This window comes from Aegilops tauschii, chromosome 6, assembly GCF_002575655.3.
Source record: "Aegilops tauschii subsp. strangulata cultivar AL8/78 chromosome 6, Aet v6.0, whole genome shotgun sequence".
Taxonomy (NCBI): domain Eukaryota; kingdom Viridiplantae; phylum Streptophyta; class Magnoliopsida; order Poales; family Poaceae; genus Aegilops; species Aegilops tauschii.
In genome coordinates, this window is record NC_053040.3 from 172682641 (window position 1) to 172697543 (window position 14903).

Consider the following 14903-nt stretch of genomic DNA (forward strand, 5'->3'; position numbering starts at 1 on the left):
AAATCACATTGATCACAGTGATGGGTCGGAATTGGCGGATGTCCGTCGCACCCGGAACTTTGGGGATAAGAGTGACTACCCCATAGTTCAGGCGTCCAAGATCCATGGTCCCTAAGAAAAACTCGTCAAAGAGAGCCATGATCTCAGGTTTGATGGTCTGCCAGAATGCTTTAAAAAAGGAGACTGGCAGTCCATCCGGCCCCGGCGCCGAGGAGGCGTTCATGCCCTTAATCGCCGCGAGGACTTCCTCCTCGGAGAACGGGGCAACTAAGGCGGCATTGTCCGCAACCGACACAAGCTGGGCGCCTGACCAGATGTCAAGTGCCAGAGCGATCCCACCCCGAGGGGTGGGGGAGAATAGGGCTTTATAGAAGCCATCTACATGTGTCCGGATGTCCGAGGGGCGGACGAGCTGGGAATCACCATCCCACAAACAGTGGATGGAGTTCCGACGTCGCCGCCCATTCGCGATCGCCTGGAAATATGCCGTATTAGCATCGCCCCGTAGCACCCAACGCTGGGTACCGCGGAGCCTCCAATAAGCTTCTTCATCCGTGTAGATGGTAGCGAGCTGATCCTCGAGATCATATCGCAGCATCCACTCATCCGGGGATATCCCGGAGGTGTCCGCGCGGTAATCCAAGGCCTGGATGGCTGAAAGGAGGACTTTTTTCCGTTCGCGGAGGTCCCTGCCAAGGTTAGCTCCCCACCCTTTCATGAATTGGCGGCCAAGCTTGGCACAGAACTGCCAGGAGTCCACCGCCGACATGGATCGGTGGGGAGAGGAGCGCGCAGAGGTCCACTTGGCCACGACCGCCTCCCTGAAGCCCGCTTGGTTGAGCCAAAAGAGCTCGAACCTGAAGCGAGGCGGGGTGGGAGGACGTTCATCGGCGGTGGAGAGAAGGAGAGGGACGTGGTCCGACCCAATCTGGCATTTCGGTACGCCAGATCATTCTGGAACAAAAAACTGAGGAGACTAATGATGATCCTGACATTTTCGCACATCAGACGATTCAGTCATCCGTGCAAAATTGCTCTGCCGCAGAGATAGATTTGCAGGTAATTGGTCCACATCTCAACTATCTTCGGCATCTCAACTATTTTCAACTCATTAGCTATCTAACTGATCTAAAGGCATTCTAGATTTGCCTATTTTGTAAGTGGCCGGGAATTAGAAGCTGGTGTCACGTTCTGAGTTAATTCAATCATTATCCTTTTGTTAGGATAAGGAGCTACAACAAAGTGAAGCTGCTTTACAAGAATGCTTCAATCCTCCAATTGTGGTGCCTGTGTCAAGACCACAGGAGGTTGAGAAGGCGAGGAGGGATCTCCCAATAATAATGATGGAGCAGGAAATAATGGAAGCTATCTACGAAAATACTGTGGTAATTCTATGCGGAGAAACAGGTTGTGGTAAAACTACTCAGGTCCCTCAGGTGAGTGTGCCCACACATGGTTTCTCTTAAACATTGGTTTAAACTAGGAGTTCTGATCCAATCTGCTTGTTAAGTAGCTGCCAACTTTTTCATTGCTCTTTATGCTATCTGTGTTCTGTAGTTCTTATATGAAGCCGGCTTTGGCACAAGCAATCGAGCTGGTAGAAAAGGGATGATTGGTATCACCCAACCACGACGTGTTGCTGTTCTTGCCACATCCAAGAGGGTGTCATATGAGTTAGGACTTAAGCTAGGAAAGGAGGTCGGTTTTCAAGTTAGGCATGATAAAGAAGTTGGAAGTAAATGCTCCATCAAGTTTATGACAGATGGCATTTTGCTGCGAGAGATCCAGGTTTTGTATATGTTTGCTTTTCCTGGTTACTCCTATCAGTCTATTTTGTTCAATCGTTCAGCTTTGAGTTAAAAGTTTCTTGTTGTAATATACTGATAACTCGTTCTAAAAAACATGAACCATGACCAGAAATGCAACAAAATGGTATATCTGACACTTTTACGGCCATAACAGCAGATGACTCAAATTTATAAATAATTACAATGAGGTTTAAACTTGCCTTTAGTGGTTTATTCTGTCTCTCGGTTAGCCGTCTTCCATAATTGTATCATTATACACAGTCAGTTGTCTACCTGTAATTGTATAATTTACAGATTTTATCTATGCATGGTGCGCTCATGGATGGCGCCGCCCACGCGGCGTGCCCCGCCACCCCCAGCCCGGCCACGCGCTTCGCCTCGCCTCCCATCACGATGCGCCGGTCCCGTCCCCGCGCGGCCGCTCCTACGACGTGGACCCTTGGCGACTTCCTCGCGGCGGCCACCAAACAGATCGACGCAGCTCTTCCGATCCCTGGCAAGCGACCGAGGAGATGCCCCCCAACTTCTCCCCACGCCGCGGGCGCTCGGCCGCGACCGCAGCCCGCAAGTCCGTCGCCCCTCCCACGGCTGAGCGACGTGCCCAAGTCCACATCTTGCGCACCCTTGGGGTCGTTGGGGTCAACCAGAAGATCACAGCCGCGGAGATGAAGGCGTACGACGACCTCTTTGCCGCGCCCATCCCCCTGTCTGTCTTATCGGCCATCGCCGCTCTGGTGGATCGCGAGCTCCCCGCGGATCCTGCCATCGCGCCTATCACCACGGTGATCGCGGGCAGCCCGATCGAGGCCTAGCTTCGCCTCCACCCCCCTCGTCGACCTCATCCCCATGGAGCACAACCCTAGAGTGTTGATATGGAACGTGCGCGGCCTCAACGCGCGTGCACGTCGTACTGCTGTCCGGTCGCTTGTTGTAACTGCCAATGCATCCCTCGTCTGTTTGCAAGAAACTAAGATGGCTTTGATCTGCTCGTCGACTGTCCTCGAAGCCCTCGGCTCGGAGTTTGATGACTACGTGTACCTGCTCGCGCAAGGAACCCGTGGCGGCATCCTGTTGGCCTGGAAGAGTAGGGAGATCGTCATCTCTGACCCCCTATTCACCGCCAATACCTTGACCGCCCGCGTTTCCACCCCCTCCGTCGCTCGCACTTCGTGGTGGATCACCGTGGTCTACGGACCGCAGCCGGACGAGGCCAAGATCGCCTTCCTGCAGGAGCTCTGCAACACACGCATGGACTGCGTAGGGCCTTGGATGATTTGTGGGGATTTCAACCTCATATATCGCGACGAAGATAAGAACAACCGGAACGTCAACCGACGCATGATAGGCCGCTTCCGGCGCACCATCAACGACTTGGCGCTCAAGGAGGTTTACCTCAACGGTCGCCGCTACATGTGGTCCAATGAGCAGTCGCCCCCGACACTGGTCCACCTCGACCGTGTCCTTTGCACCGCCGACTGGGAGGAGTTGCATGGTGAATGCCACCTCCGGTGCCTCGCCTCGGTCGTCTCCGACCACAGCCCCTTGCTGCTCGATTGCTCGCCGATGCCGCCGGCGCATCGCCGCTTCCGCTTCAAGGACTTCTGGACGCGCATGGATGGGTTTCATGACACCGTGCAGGCCGCTTGGCATTCTGTGAGCGATGCCGACCCCTTCCGCCGCCTCATGCTGCGCATGCAAGCAATTGCGCGCGGGCTCACAAGTTGGAGTGCCAAAGCGGTGGGTAATGTGCGCCTAAAGCTTGCGATCTCCCGGGAGCTCCTCCTCAAGTTCGACACCGCGCAAGACTACAGAGCCTTGTCTCCTCATGAGGACTGGTTGCGCCGGCAAATCAAGGCATCCTACCTCGGCCTCGCCTCGCTCGAGCGAACTATTGCCCGGCAGCGCTCCCGCCTCGCCTCGCTCAAGGACGGGGACGCCAACAAATCCTTCTTTCACCGGCAGTGCACATATCGGCGGCAGAAGAACAGGATCCACAGCCTTGTGGTCGACGAGCAGGTGGTCACGGACCCCTGCGACATGGCCGCTGCGGCGTATGCGCACTTCGATGGCCTCCTGGGCTCTGCGCCACCCCGTGAGTGCGCTCTAGAGCTTGAGGCGCTGATCTCGCCTGTCAACCTGGACGACCTCGAGGCTCCCTTCGACGCCGAGGAGATATGGAACGCCATTAAGCTCCTGCCCGCGCGCAAGGCCCCCGGCCCCGACGGCTACACCGCCGAGTTCCTCCGCGCATGTTGGCCCGCTGTTCGGCAGGATTTCATTGCTGTCTTCCAGCAACTCTACGAGTTGCGAGGGCGCGGATTCAGCTGCCTCAACCAGGCGCTCCTCACGCTGCTCCCGAAGCGCGCGGATGCTAGGGGCCTCGGCGACTACAGGCCCATAAGCCTCATCCACCTCGTCGCCAAGATCTTTGCCAAGGTCCTCTCGCTCCGGCTAGCGCCCAAGCTTAACGATCTCGTCAGCACCAGCCAAAACGCGTTCATCCCGAGAAGAAGCCTGCATGACAACTTCGTCCTCGTGCGGCAGTCTGCGCGCCTGCTACATCAACTTGGCGCGCCACGCGTTCTGCTCAAGCTGGACCTAACTCGCGCCTTCGACTCGATCAGCTGGCCATTCCTCTTCGACGTCCTACGCTGCTACGGGTTTGGCACCAGATTCCTGGGCTGGCTCGCGATCTTGCTCTCGTCGGCCAGCACCAAGGTGATCATGAACGGCGAGCCAGGCCCACCCATTTGGCACCGCCAAGGACTACGACAAGGCGACCCCATGTCGCCCCAGCTCTTCGTCCTCGCTGTGGACACGCTGGGCCGCCTGCTGCGCCGCGCCACTGAGCTGCGCATCCTGCAGCAGCTCCACCCCCGGCGCCCGATCCCATCTGTCTCGCTTTACGCGGACGATGTGGTCCTGTTCTGTCACCCCACGTTGGGTGACACATCCGCCGTCAGGAGCATCCTGCAGCTCTTTGGGCGCGCCTCTGGCCTCAACGTCAACTTCTCGAAGAGCTCCGCCACCCTGATCCGTGGCGACGCGGAGGACGCCGCGCCGGCCCTCAACCTGCTGGGCTGTCCCATGGTTGAAATGTCGATCACCTATTTGGGCATCCCGCTCACGCTGTGGCGACCCACTGCTGCCCAGCTTCAGCCCGTCGTAGACAAGGCCGCTGGCATGCTACCTTGCTGGAAGGCGCACCTCATGAACAAGGCGGGCCACCTCGCGTTTGTCAAGGCGATCCTGGCGGCGATCCCCATCCATCAGCTGCTCGTGCTTGCCCCCCCAAAGAAGACCCTGAAGGCGCTTGAGAAGATCCAACGAGGCTTTCTCTGGGCCGGGCGTGCGAAGGCTAACGGCGGCAATTGCCACGTCAACTGGCAGCGCGTCGCTAGTGTGACGCCCGGATAATTATGCTACAGTAACCCTACGCTAATGATGCCACGTCACCTCTGTTAGTGTTGATAATCTCGCGTTAGTTCAAAACCGGATCAAAATTCAAATTCAAAATATGGCAAACAACAAAAGTTTTCAAAAATTAAAACTAAAATGTTCGGGTTGTTTCAAATAAATCGTAAGCAATTATGGTGGAGAGACCAAGCTTTGATAAAATGTTTAAAGGCTCTAAAGTAATTAAAACAACAGCTATGACAATTAATTAAATGCCTTTTAAAAATAATAATAATGCAAACTAGTTTAATCAGGTGTCAAACTTTTTGGGGCAGTAGAATAAATTATAACATTAATTTAGGAGTTGTATTTATATTTTATAAAACAGAAATTAAAAGAATAAAATAGAAAAGAAAATAGATAAAGAAAAGAAAACAAAAAAGAAACAAAAAAAAGGGAAAGACAAAGCCCCCCTCCCCCTGGGCCATTCGGCCCAACTGGCCACCCAGGCCACCAGGAGGCCCCCCCCCCCGCACTCCCCATATCCCCCACCCCCCGAAACCCTAGCCCAACCACCCACTCTCCCCTCGCTCTCTTTCCCCCTCTCCCCGATCTGGACGCGCCGCTCCCGATCCCGTCGTCATCGCCGACGGCCGGCGCCGCCTCGCCGAGCCTGACGCCGCCCGGTGCCGCCCCGCGCCCCTGGCGCCGGCGCTCGTCCCCGGCGCCACCCCGACGCCCCACCTCGTCGGTCGCTGGACTGCCCCGCCCCGCCTCTCCATCGCCGGCCGACCCCGAACCTCACCGCCGTCCGCCTCGTCCTCCTCCCCGTCGGCGCCATCGCGCCTCGCCGCCAAACTCCCCTGCAACGGGGGTGAGAACCCCATTCCCCCTGCTTCCCTTTCCCCGCCGTCCCGCACATCCACCGTCATGCGTCGCCGCGCCCCTGTGCACTTCGCCGGGCTGCCGCCCACTCGCCGTACGCGCCCTTCCCCGCGTGCGCCCCGCTACTGCACTGCCGCTGCTGTTTTCCACGGCATCGCCCGCTGCTGACGTCGCAGCCCGACGCGCGGCAGCGCTCACCGCCGCCCCGCACCGCTCTACCGCACCGGCCCACGAGCCCCGCCGAGGCCACGGCCTCGCCCCGCCGTGCCGGGCTACGGCCACCGCCGGCGCCCCCTGTTGCCCCGTTCGGGTGCACGGGCGCCCACGCCCACACCCCGCGCCCGTTAACCCTGTTGGCCACATGGGCCTATGACATAGGGGCCCACGCCCCAGAACGTTTAATAAAAAAAAGAGAAAAAAGAATTAAAAATAATAATAATAATAAAAATAATAACTTAATTAAAATAAATAAATAAATAAAGAAAATAAAAAATAAAAATAAAAGTAATTAATTAAGTTAATTAACCCTGTTTAAATTAATCTAATTAATTAGTTAATTTAATTAAACAGTAATTAATTAGATAAACCCTAATTAACCTAAACAGAGAATGACAGGTGGGTCCCATTGGACCCACATGTCAGTTTGACTTAGTCAACCCCTGTTGACTGCTGATGTCAGCATGACATCATGCTGATGTCATAAATCCAATTTCGAATTAAGTTAAATGATTAATTAAATTCCAGAAATTAGTAAATCTTTAGAAAATCATATCTTTTAAACCGTAGCTCAGATGGAAATACTTTCTACATGAAAGTTGCTCAGAACGACGAGACGAATCCGAATACGCAGTCCGTTCGTCCGCCAGACGTCCCTAGCATAGCAAACTTGCAACTTTCCCCCTCCGTTTCATCTGTCCGAAAAATGCAAACTTCGGGAAAACTTTCCCGGATGTTTCCCCCCTTTGCCGATATCACCTACTACCGCGTTAGGGCACACCTAGCACCGCGTATTGTCATGTTACGCTTTGTGTTGTTCTGATTGCTCTGTTATTTATTGTGTTCCCCCTCCGTTAATTCTTTCCGGTAGACCCCGAGACTACCGGCGACCCCCAGTTCGACTACGGATTTGACGACCCCTACTTGCCAGAGCAACCAGGCAAGCCCCCCCCCTTGATCACCAGATATCGCCTATTCTTCTCTATACTGCTTGCATTAGAGTAGTGTAGCATGTTACCGCTTTCCGTTAATCCTATCCTGATGCATAGCCTGTCATTGTTGCTACAGTTGTTACCCTTACCTGCTATCCTACTGCTTAGTATAGGATGCTAGTGTTCCATCAGTGGCCCTACACTCTTGTTCGTCTGCCATGCTATACTACTGGGCCGTGATCACTTTGGGAGGTGATCACGGGTATATACTATATATATTTATACATGACACATGTGGTGACTAAAGTCGGGTCGGCTCGAGGAGTACCCGCAAGTGATTCTGATGAGGGGGCTGAAAGGACAGGTGGCTCCACCCCGGTAGAGGTGGGCCTGGGTTCCTGACGGCCCCCGACTGTTACTTTATGGCGGAGCGACAGGGCAGGTTGAGACCACCTAGGAGAGAGGTGGGCCTGGCCCTGGTCGGCGTTCGCGGATACATAACACGCTTAACGAGTTCTTGGTATTTGATCTGAGTCTGGCCATTTGGTCTATACGCACTAACCATCTACGCGGGAGTAGTTATGGGTATCCCGGCGTCGTGGTATCAGCCGAAGCCTTCATGACGTCAGCGACTGAGTGGCGCGCGCCGGATTGGACTGGAACGCCACTAGGCTAGGTCTGGTTCCGGCCGCGTACGCAACGTGCAGGTGTGCATAGGGCGATGGGCCCAGACCCCTGCGCGCATAGGGTTAGACCGGCGTGCTGACCTCTCTGTTGTGCTTAGGTGGGGCTGCGACGTGTTGATCTTACGAGGCCGGGCATGACCCAGGAAAGTGTGTCCGGCCAAATGGGATCGAGCGTGTTGGGTTATGTGGTGCACCCCTGCAGGGAAGTTTATCTATTCGAATAGCCGTGTCCCTCGGTAAAAGGACGACCCGGAGTTGTACCTTGACCTTATGACAACTAGAACCGGATACTGAATAAAATACACCCTTCCCAGTGCCAGATACAACCCGGTGATCGCTCTCTAACAGGGCGACGAGGAGGGGATCGCCGGGTAGGATTATGCTATACGATGCTACTTGGAGGACTTCAATCTACTCTCTTCTACATGCTGCAAGATGGAGATGGCCAGAAGCGTAGTCTTCGACTGGATTAGCTATCCCCCTCTTATTCTGGCATTCTGCAGTTCAGTCCACTGATATGGCCCTTTACACCTATACCCATTGCATATGTAGTGTAGCTCCTTGCTTGCGAGTACTTTGGATGAGTACTCACGGTTGCTTTTCTCCCCTTTTTCCCCTTTCTATACCTGATTGTCGCAACCAGATGCTGGAGTCCAGGAGCTAGAGATCCCGAGGATGATTCTACATGGAGTTCGGCTTCGAGGAGTAGTTAGGAGGTCCCAGGCAGGAGGCCTTGCCTTTTCGATCGTTGTTACTTTTGTGCTAGCCTTCTTAAGGCAAACTTGTTTAGCTTATGTCTGTACTCAGATATTGTTGCTTCCGCTGACTCGTCTATGATCGAGCACTTGTATTCGAGCCCTCGAGGCCCCTGGCTTGTATTATGATGCTTGTATGACTTATTTATGCATTAGAGTTGTGTTGTGATATCTTCCCGTGAGTCCCTGATCTTGATCGTACACATTTGCGTGCATGATTAGTGTACGGTCAAAACGGGGGCGTCACAGCTAGGCCGATCGCTCTCGGCGGGCTGGGCGTCCGCGATTTAGCGCGCACGGGCCTCGCTCTCCGCACGCGGTGGCTGTGGTTCAGCCGCACAGACCAAGGCAGGGCCTGGGCCGGGCTGGACCTGCAGTTCAGCGACGACGATCGCGCGTTCTTCTTCGCTTCCACCACCATGTCAGTTGGGAACGGCGCGCAGGCCGTATCTGGGAGGACCGATGGATTGATGGGCGCTCCGTTCGCGAGATCGCGCCTCACCTCTACGCGTGCGTCCCCAAGCGCCACCGTAAGCTCCAAACCGTGGCGGGCGGCCTCCTCGCCAACCGATGGGCGGAAGATATCCGAGGCGTCGTGGGGCTCCAGGAGATTGGGCAGTACCTACAGCTATGGCACAAGATCGAGCACACTACTCTCTCCGCGGAGCCGGACCGCCTAACCTGGAAGTGGAGCACGAACGGCATCTACTCGGCCAAATCTGCCTATCTCGCCACTTTCCACGGTTCCATCGCCTGCGACGCGTGGAAGCTCACCTGGAAGTGCTGGGCGCCGCCGCGTGTCAGGTTCTTCCACTGGCTTGCTCACCTGGATCGCTGCTGGACCGCCGACCGCCTCGCCCGCCGCGGCTTGCCACACCTCGAGCGTTGCCCCCTTTGCGACCAGGCGCCCGAAACCATGAACCACCTCCTCCTTGGCTGTACCTTCGCCCGACAGATCTGGCATGAGGTGCTCAGTTGGCTCCGGGTACCAGGCCCCCCGCCTGCTCAAGTGCCGTCCCTCAATGACTGGTGGCAATCCACAAGACAGCTCGTGCCCAAGCCCATGCGCAAAGGCCTCGCTTCTGCGGTCCTGCTAGTCCCCTGGATGCTTTGGAAGCACCGCAACGACTGCGTCTTCAATCATGGCTGCCCCCTCGTTGCTGACTTGCTCACAAAGATCAAGGAGGAGGCCACCCTTTGGGCTGCCGCTGGCGCGTTAGGGCTTAGAGCCATCATCCCGCAAACCTGGGACGTCCATTAGACTATCTTCACCCCGAACTGTAACCGCCTCCCAGGAGGATTGTAACTATTAACCCCCCTTCTTTTTAGTACAATGAAACGCAAGCTCTTTTGCGTTTTCTTGAAAGAAAAAAAGATTTTATCTATGCATCAAGTGATTTGTTCTTCCGAAATGCATGTGTTTTTTTTATTGAAGCTCCCGTTCAAAAATATATATATTTGAAGCTGTGTCTTACATAACAAGATTGAAACTCCTTATCACACGACTTACTGATCTTTTACAGAGTGACATTTTGTTGAAGCACTATTCCGTGATCATCTTGGATGAGGCACATGAAAGGAGTTTGAACACAGATATACTTATTGGGATGCTTTGTAGAATTATAAAGCTTCGCAAGGTGAGAATCTCAAGAGCTTACCTCATTTTCCTTTTGATGAAAGCCAAAACGTGCAGGCATGGCTAACTTCTGTGCATGTCAAAGGATACATATGCAGATCAACAAAAAAAAATACGCTCTGCAAAGAACGTTAAGCCAGAAGATATGATTAGTCAGCTGAAAGTTGTGCTGATGAGTGCTACCTTGCAGTTAAAGGAATTTATTTCAAACAGAAGATTGTTTGATGTGATTCCACCAACTGTAGAGGTACCTGCACGGCAATTTCCAGTAACAATTCACTTCACGAAGAGGACACATGATGATTATTTAGCACATGCTTATAAAAAGGTTCTGTCAATCCACAAGAGTCTACCACCAGGTGGAATCCTTGTATTTGTTACTGGACAACGAGAAGTTGATTATTTATGTAAGAAACTGCAAAGAGCATCCAAACGACAAATTGGTAAGAAGCCTGAAAGGGTTGGAGATGAGTGTGGTTCAAGACAAGAAATAGATGAGAAGGAAATTTTTGAAGCATATGATATTGATAGAACTGAAGCTGAGCACCAAGAGGACATGTTTTCCTCATATGGTGAAGATGAAATGGATGATGGACTAAATGTCGATTCTTCTGATGCTGAAATAGAGAGTGAGACTGACACTGACAATGATGATGAGGATTCCGCTGCACATGAAACCACAGAAGATGGACCAGTGTTATCATTTTTGAAACATGCTGAGAGTTCATCTGTACTGAAGGCATCCTTTAAAGCTATATCAGGTATATCAGGAGAATCGGAAGCTGCTGAGGAATTCAGCAATGTGACAATTGCGGAAAAGTCAAACCCTTCTAATCCTTCTTTCAGTAAACGTACAGAACCTACATCTGTTTCACACGGTAGGCTTCATGTTTTACCACTTTATGCAATGCAACCAGCTTCGCAGCAGCTCAGAGTGTTTCGCGATATTCCTGAAGGGGAAAGATTAGTTGTTGTGGCAACTAATGTTGCAGAAACCTCTTTAACAATTCCTGGTATAACATATGTGGTTGATACTGGAAAAGAAAAGGTTAAGAACTATGATCATGCTACGGGGATGGCAAGTTATGAAGTCCAGTGGATAAGCAAGGCTTCAGCATCCCAACGTGCTGGGAGAGCTGGAAGAACTGGGCCTGGGCACTGTTACCGTCTCTACTCAGGTGCAGCATATGGTAAAGATGATTTATTTCCTGAGTTCTCTGAGCCAGAGATCAAGAAAATGCCAGTTGATGGCCTTGTGCTTATGCTCAAGTTTATGAAAATTGATAAGGTAATGCGCTTAAAAGTTATTTACCTTTTTTAATCATCTTTTATGATGTGTTGCCTTTTGTTCTAATTTTCGTGCAAATATGATAATTGCAGGTTGAAAACTTTCCTTTCCCTACGCCTCTTAACAATGAAAGTTTGGTTGAAGCCAAGCGTTGCTTGAAGACATTAGAAGCACTTGACAGCAAAGAAAAACTTACATCAATGGGAAAGGCTATGGGGCAATACCCCATGAGCCCACGACATTCGCATCTTCTTCTGACAATAATTAAAATTTTGAAGAGCCAGCAAGGCTATGCCAGATCTAACTTCATACTGGGATATGCAACTGCTGCTGCATCAGCTTTGAGTTATGCAAATCCTTTTCTCATTCAGGGAGACACTAGTAGAGAATCAAACCAGGATGGCCCGGATCCAGAACATAAGGATCAAAATGAAAGAAAGAGACAGAAGAAACTCAAGGCCATGGTTCGAGAGGCACGCAGAGATTTTTCCATCCCTAGTAGTGATGCTTTAACCATTTCTCATGCTTTGCGGTCATTTGAGTGTTCAAGGAACCCAGTGGAATTCTGCAGAGAGTACTCACTTCACCTCAAAACAATGGAAGAGATGTCAAAATTGAGAAAGCAGCTTCTTCGATTAATATTTCACCATAGCAAATTTTGTGATGAATTTGCTTGGAATTATGGAGGTTCTGAGGATGTTGAACAGGCCTGGAGGAGTGGAACCGACAAAAAACCAATGCTGAATGAAGAGGAACTTCTTGGGCAAGGAATATGTGCTGGGTGGGCCGATAGGGTTGCAAAGAAGATTAACACTTTTTCTGGATTGTCGAAAGAGGATCGAAAGGTTCGAGCTGGACGTTATCAATCTTGCATCCTCGATGATACAATATATCTCCACCGATCATCTTCTGTTGCCCGAACTTCACCAAAGTTTGTAGTTTACTCGGAACTACTAAATACAAAGAGATCGTACATGCATGGTGTGACCAGTATAAAGCCTGGATGGCTTTTCAAATATGCTAGTTCTCTCTGCACCTTCTCAGCGCCACTGGAAGATCCAAAACCCTATTACAAGCCTCAGAATGACTAGGTCTACTGTTATGTTAGTCCCGTCTTTTCTAGACATAATTGGCAGCTTCCGCTGCACAGTTTACCCATCGAAGACCCCACCAGGCGGTTGCAGGTATTTGCATGGGCTTTGCTGAAAGGGGATGTCTTGCCATGTCTAAGGGTGGTTCAAAAGTTCTTGGCTCTGTCACCATCTGCTGTCCTTGGGCCAGCCAGCCAAAGAAGAGTTGGAGATCTTCTTAGCAGGATGAACATTGGTGGAAAATTAAAAGACAGCCGGAGAGCATTAAGAGATGCATGGAGTAGTGATCCAGATTTTCTTTATCCTGAGATTCAGGCATGGATACAGGATAAATATCAGAGCCAGTTTGAAGCAATATGGGAACAAATGCACCAAGAAGTTCGGCTTGAGGGACATGAACTTTTCCCAAAGAGGTTCAAGAAAGTTGAGGGGTAGTCGGTTCCAGTAGAGGACTGCTGGAAGCTTATTTGTCATGGAACACATCTTTCATGAGGTAACCTCTGCAAATCACTCGTCTAACATTGCCCTCTACTTCCATGAAATAGGTGCGAAGTAACAATGAAATGTTCTTGATACTAAACAGTAGTTGAGATATCTCATCATGAATGAAAAGTATAACAATTAGTAGGATAATATGCGGTTGAACCAGTAAAACTAGGGCTGTAGCTAGTGCAGATGATAGTCTTTGATGTAAACTGAATTTGTTCGTTTCATCGCCACCATGCTGATATAGTTGTTTCTGCCCCAGCCATTGTTCTTTTCCTTTAATCATGGTACATATTTCACATCGAAAGGTCAAACCAAAGGTCCCCCTTCCCCTCCCTCCGCATCGCCCTTGCGTGGCAACCAGAGGGCCAACCCTAATCCCTGCCGGTCTCAGCCCCCACCCTCCTTGATGTAGGGTGGAACCCTAGGGCCGATCTTTCACGAAATGGAGGGGGTCCCGTGAAGAACACGAAGAACACGAGGGGAACGAGAGGAAACACTCAAATCAACAAGAAGCGATCACACATGTGCTAGATCCATGAACACAAAGAGATACACGATCCAAATCCAACAAAGGGGGGGATACTAGAGGTAACTAGTTCATCTCCGTGAGGAGGCCTTGAATCCGCGAGGGATCTTCTAGTGAGGGGTCTTGAATCCAAGTGTGGATCTTCTCCGTAGAGGCCGCGGTCTCTCGATTGAGAAGAACCACATAGAGGAGCAAAGCTCTATCTCTAAATGAGCTATCACAATGCTGACCCTAACTAGGAGGAGGAGGTGGGTCTATATATAGTGCTAGTCCACGAAGGGGTAAGTGAGAGGGGGGATACATGGGCCTCGGGCCCTGTCCATGCGCGCAGGCAGGCGCCGGATGTCCGGGCTGGGGGCCGGATGTTCGGGCCCTCATGAGACGCCGGATGTCCGGGCTGGCTTCCGTAGCGTTCTGTGAAGGATGCTGGATTTCCGGGCTGGGGCCGGATGTCCGGCGGCTCGCGTCGGGCCGGATGTCCGGGGCCTGTAGCTCGTCGGCTGCGCTGCTGCTGTAGGCACCTCTAGGGGCGGATGTTCGGGTCCGTGGCCGGATGTCTGAGTCCTGGGAGCTGTCTCCGTCTTCTTCCGTCATTGCTTCCATGCTCCCCCCGCGGATGGTGCAGTTGTTCCTTGGCGCTTGCACTCCTCCTTAACATCCATGAAGCTCCGACAATACCTATCCATGCACAAGGGAGAAGTGTCAAGTAGTATACCATCTTCGGAGGGGGTCAAGTGAGCACGTGTAAAGGATATGATTCACCTTTGTGTATGTGAAGTAGATGTGGCACGTGTCACTTGCCAAACGGACTCTTGACATGGTGATGTCCGTAGGATGCTCCGCATCATGCCCCCCCGGGAAAGATCCGACCTCGGATCGAAAACCAAATCACCATGGGAAAGAGATGGTTTCGCCGTGTAGAAGTGGACGTTCACCAAGTACTCATCATCTTGAAGCTCGAAATGGGCACTCTCCAATGTCGCACCGTCTTGTGATTCCTTCAAAAGGAGTAAGGACAACAAACACTTGGAGAAACAAGTGTGGTTAGCGTTAATGCAAAACCAAGCATTCGAGAGGTGATTCACCCAACAAGTGTCATCATCGAGCATAGCATATTGTGTGACAAAGGTGACATGGCATTGATGCATATATATTGAGCATAATCAAAGATATCATGGGGACAAGCATGTAAATG

General features: G+C 51.8%; 1 protein-coding gene across 1 annotated transcript; it reads left to right on the forward strand.

Annotated features, from left to right (window-relative positions):
- Window positions 1-9997: 9997 nt before the first annotated feature.
- On the forward strand, window positions 9998-13219 carry LOC120961858 (ATP-dependent RNA helicase DEAH13-like). Its single transcript, XM_045230366.2, has 2 exons — window positions 9998-11602; window positions 11695-13219. Exons 1-2 carry the CDS (start codon window positions 10391-10393, stop codon window positions 12691-12693), a joined length of 2211 nt encoding a protein of 736 aa, XP_045086301.1. The 5' UTR covers window positions 9998-10390; the 3' UTR covers window positions 12694-13219.
- The last annotated feature ends 1684 nt before the right edge of the window (window positions 13220-14903 follow it).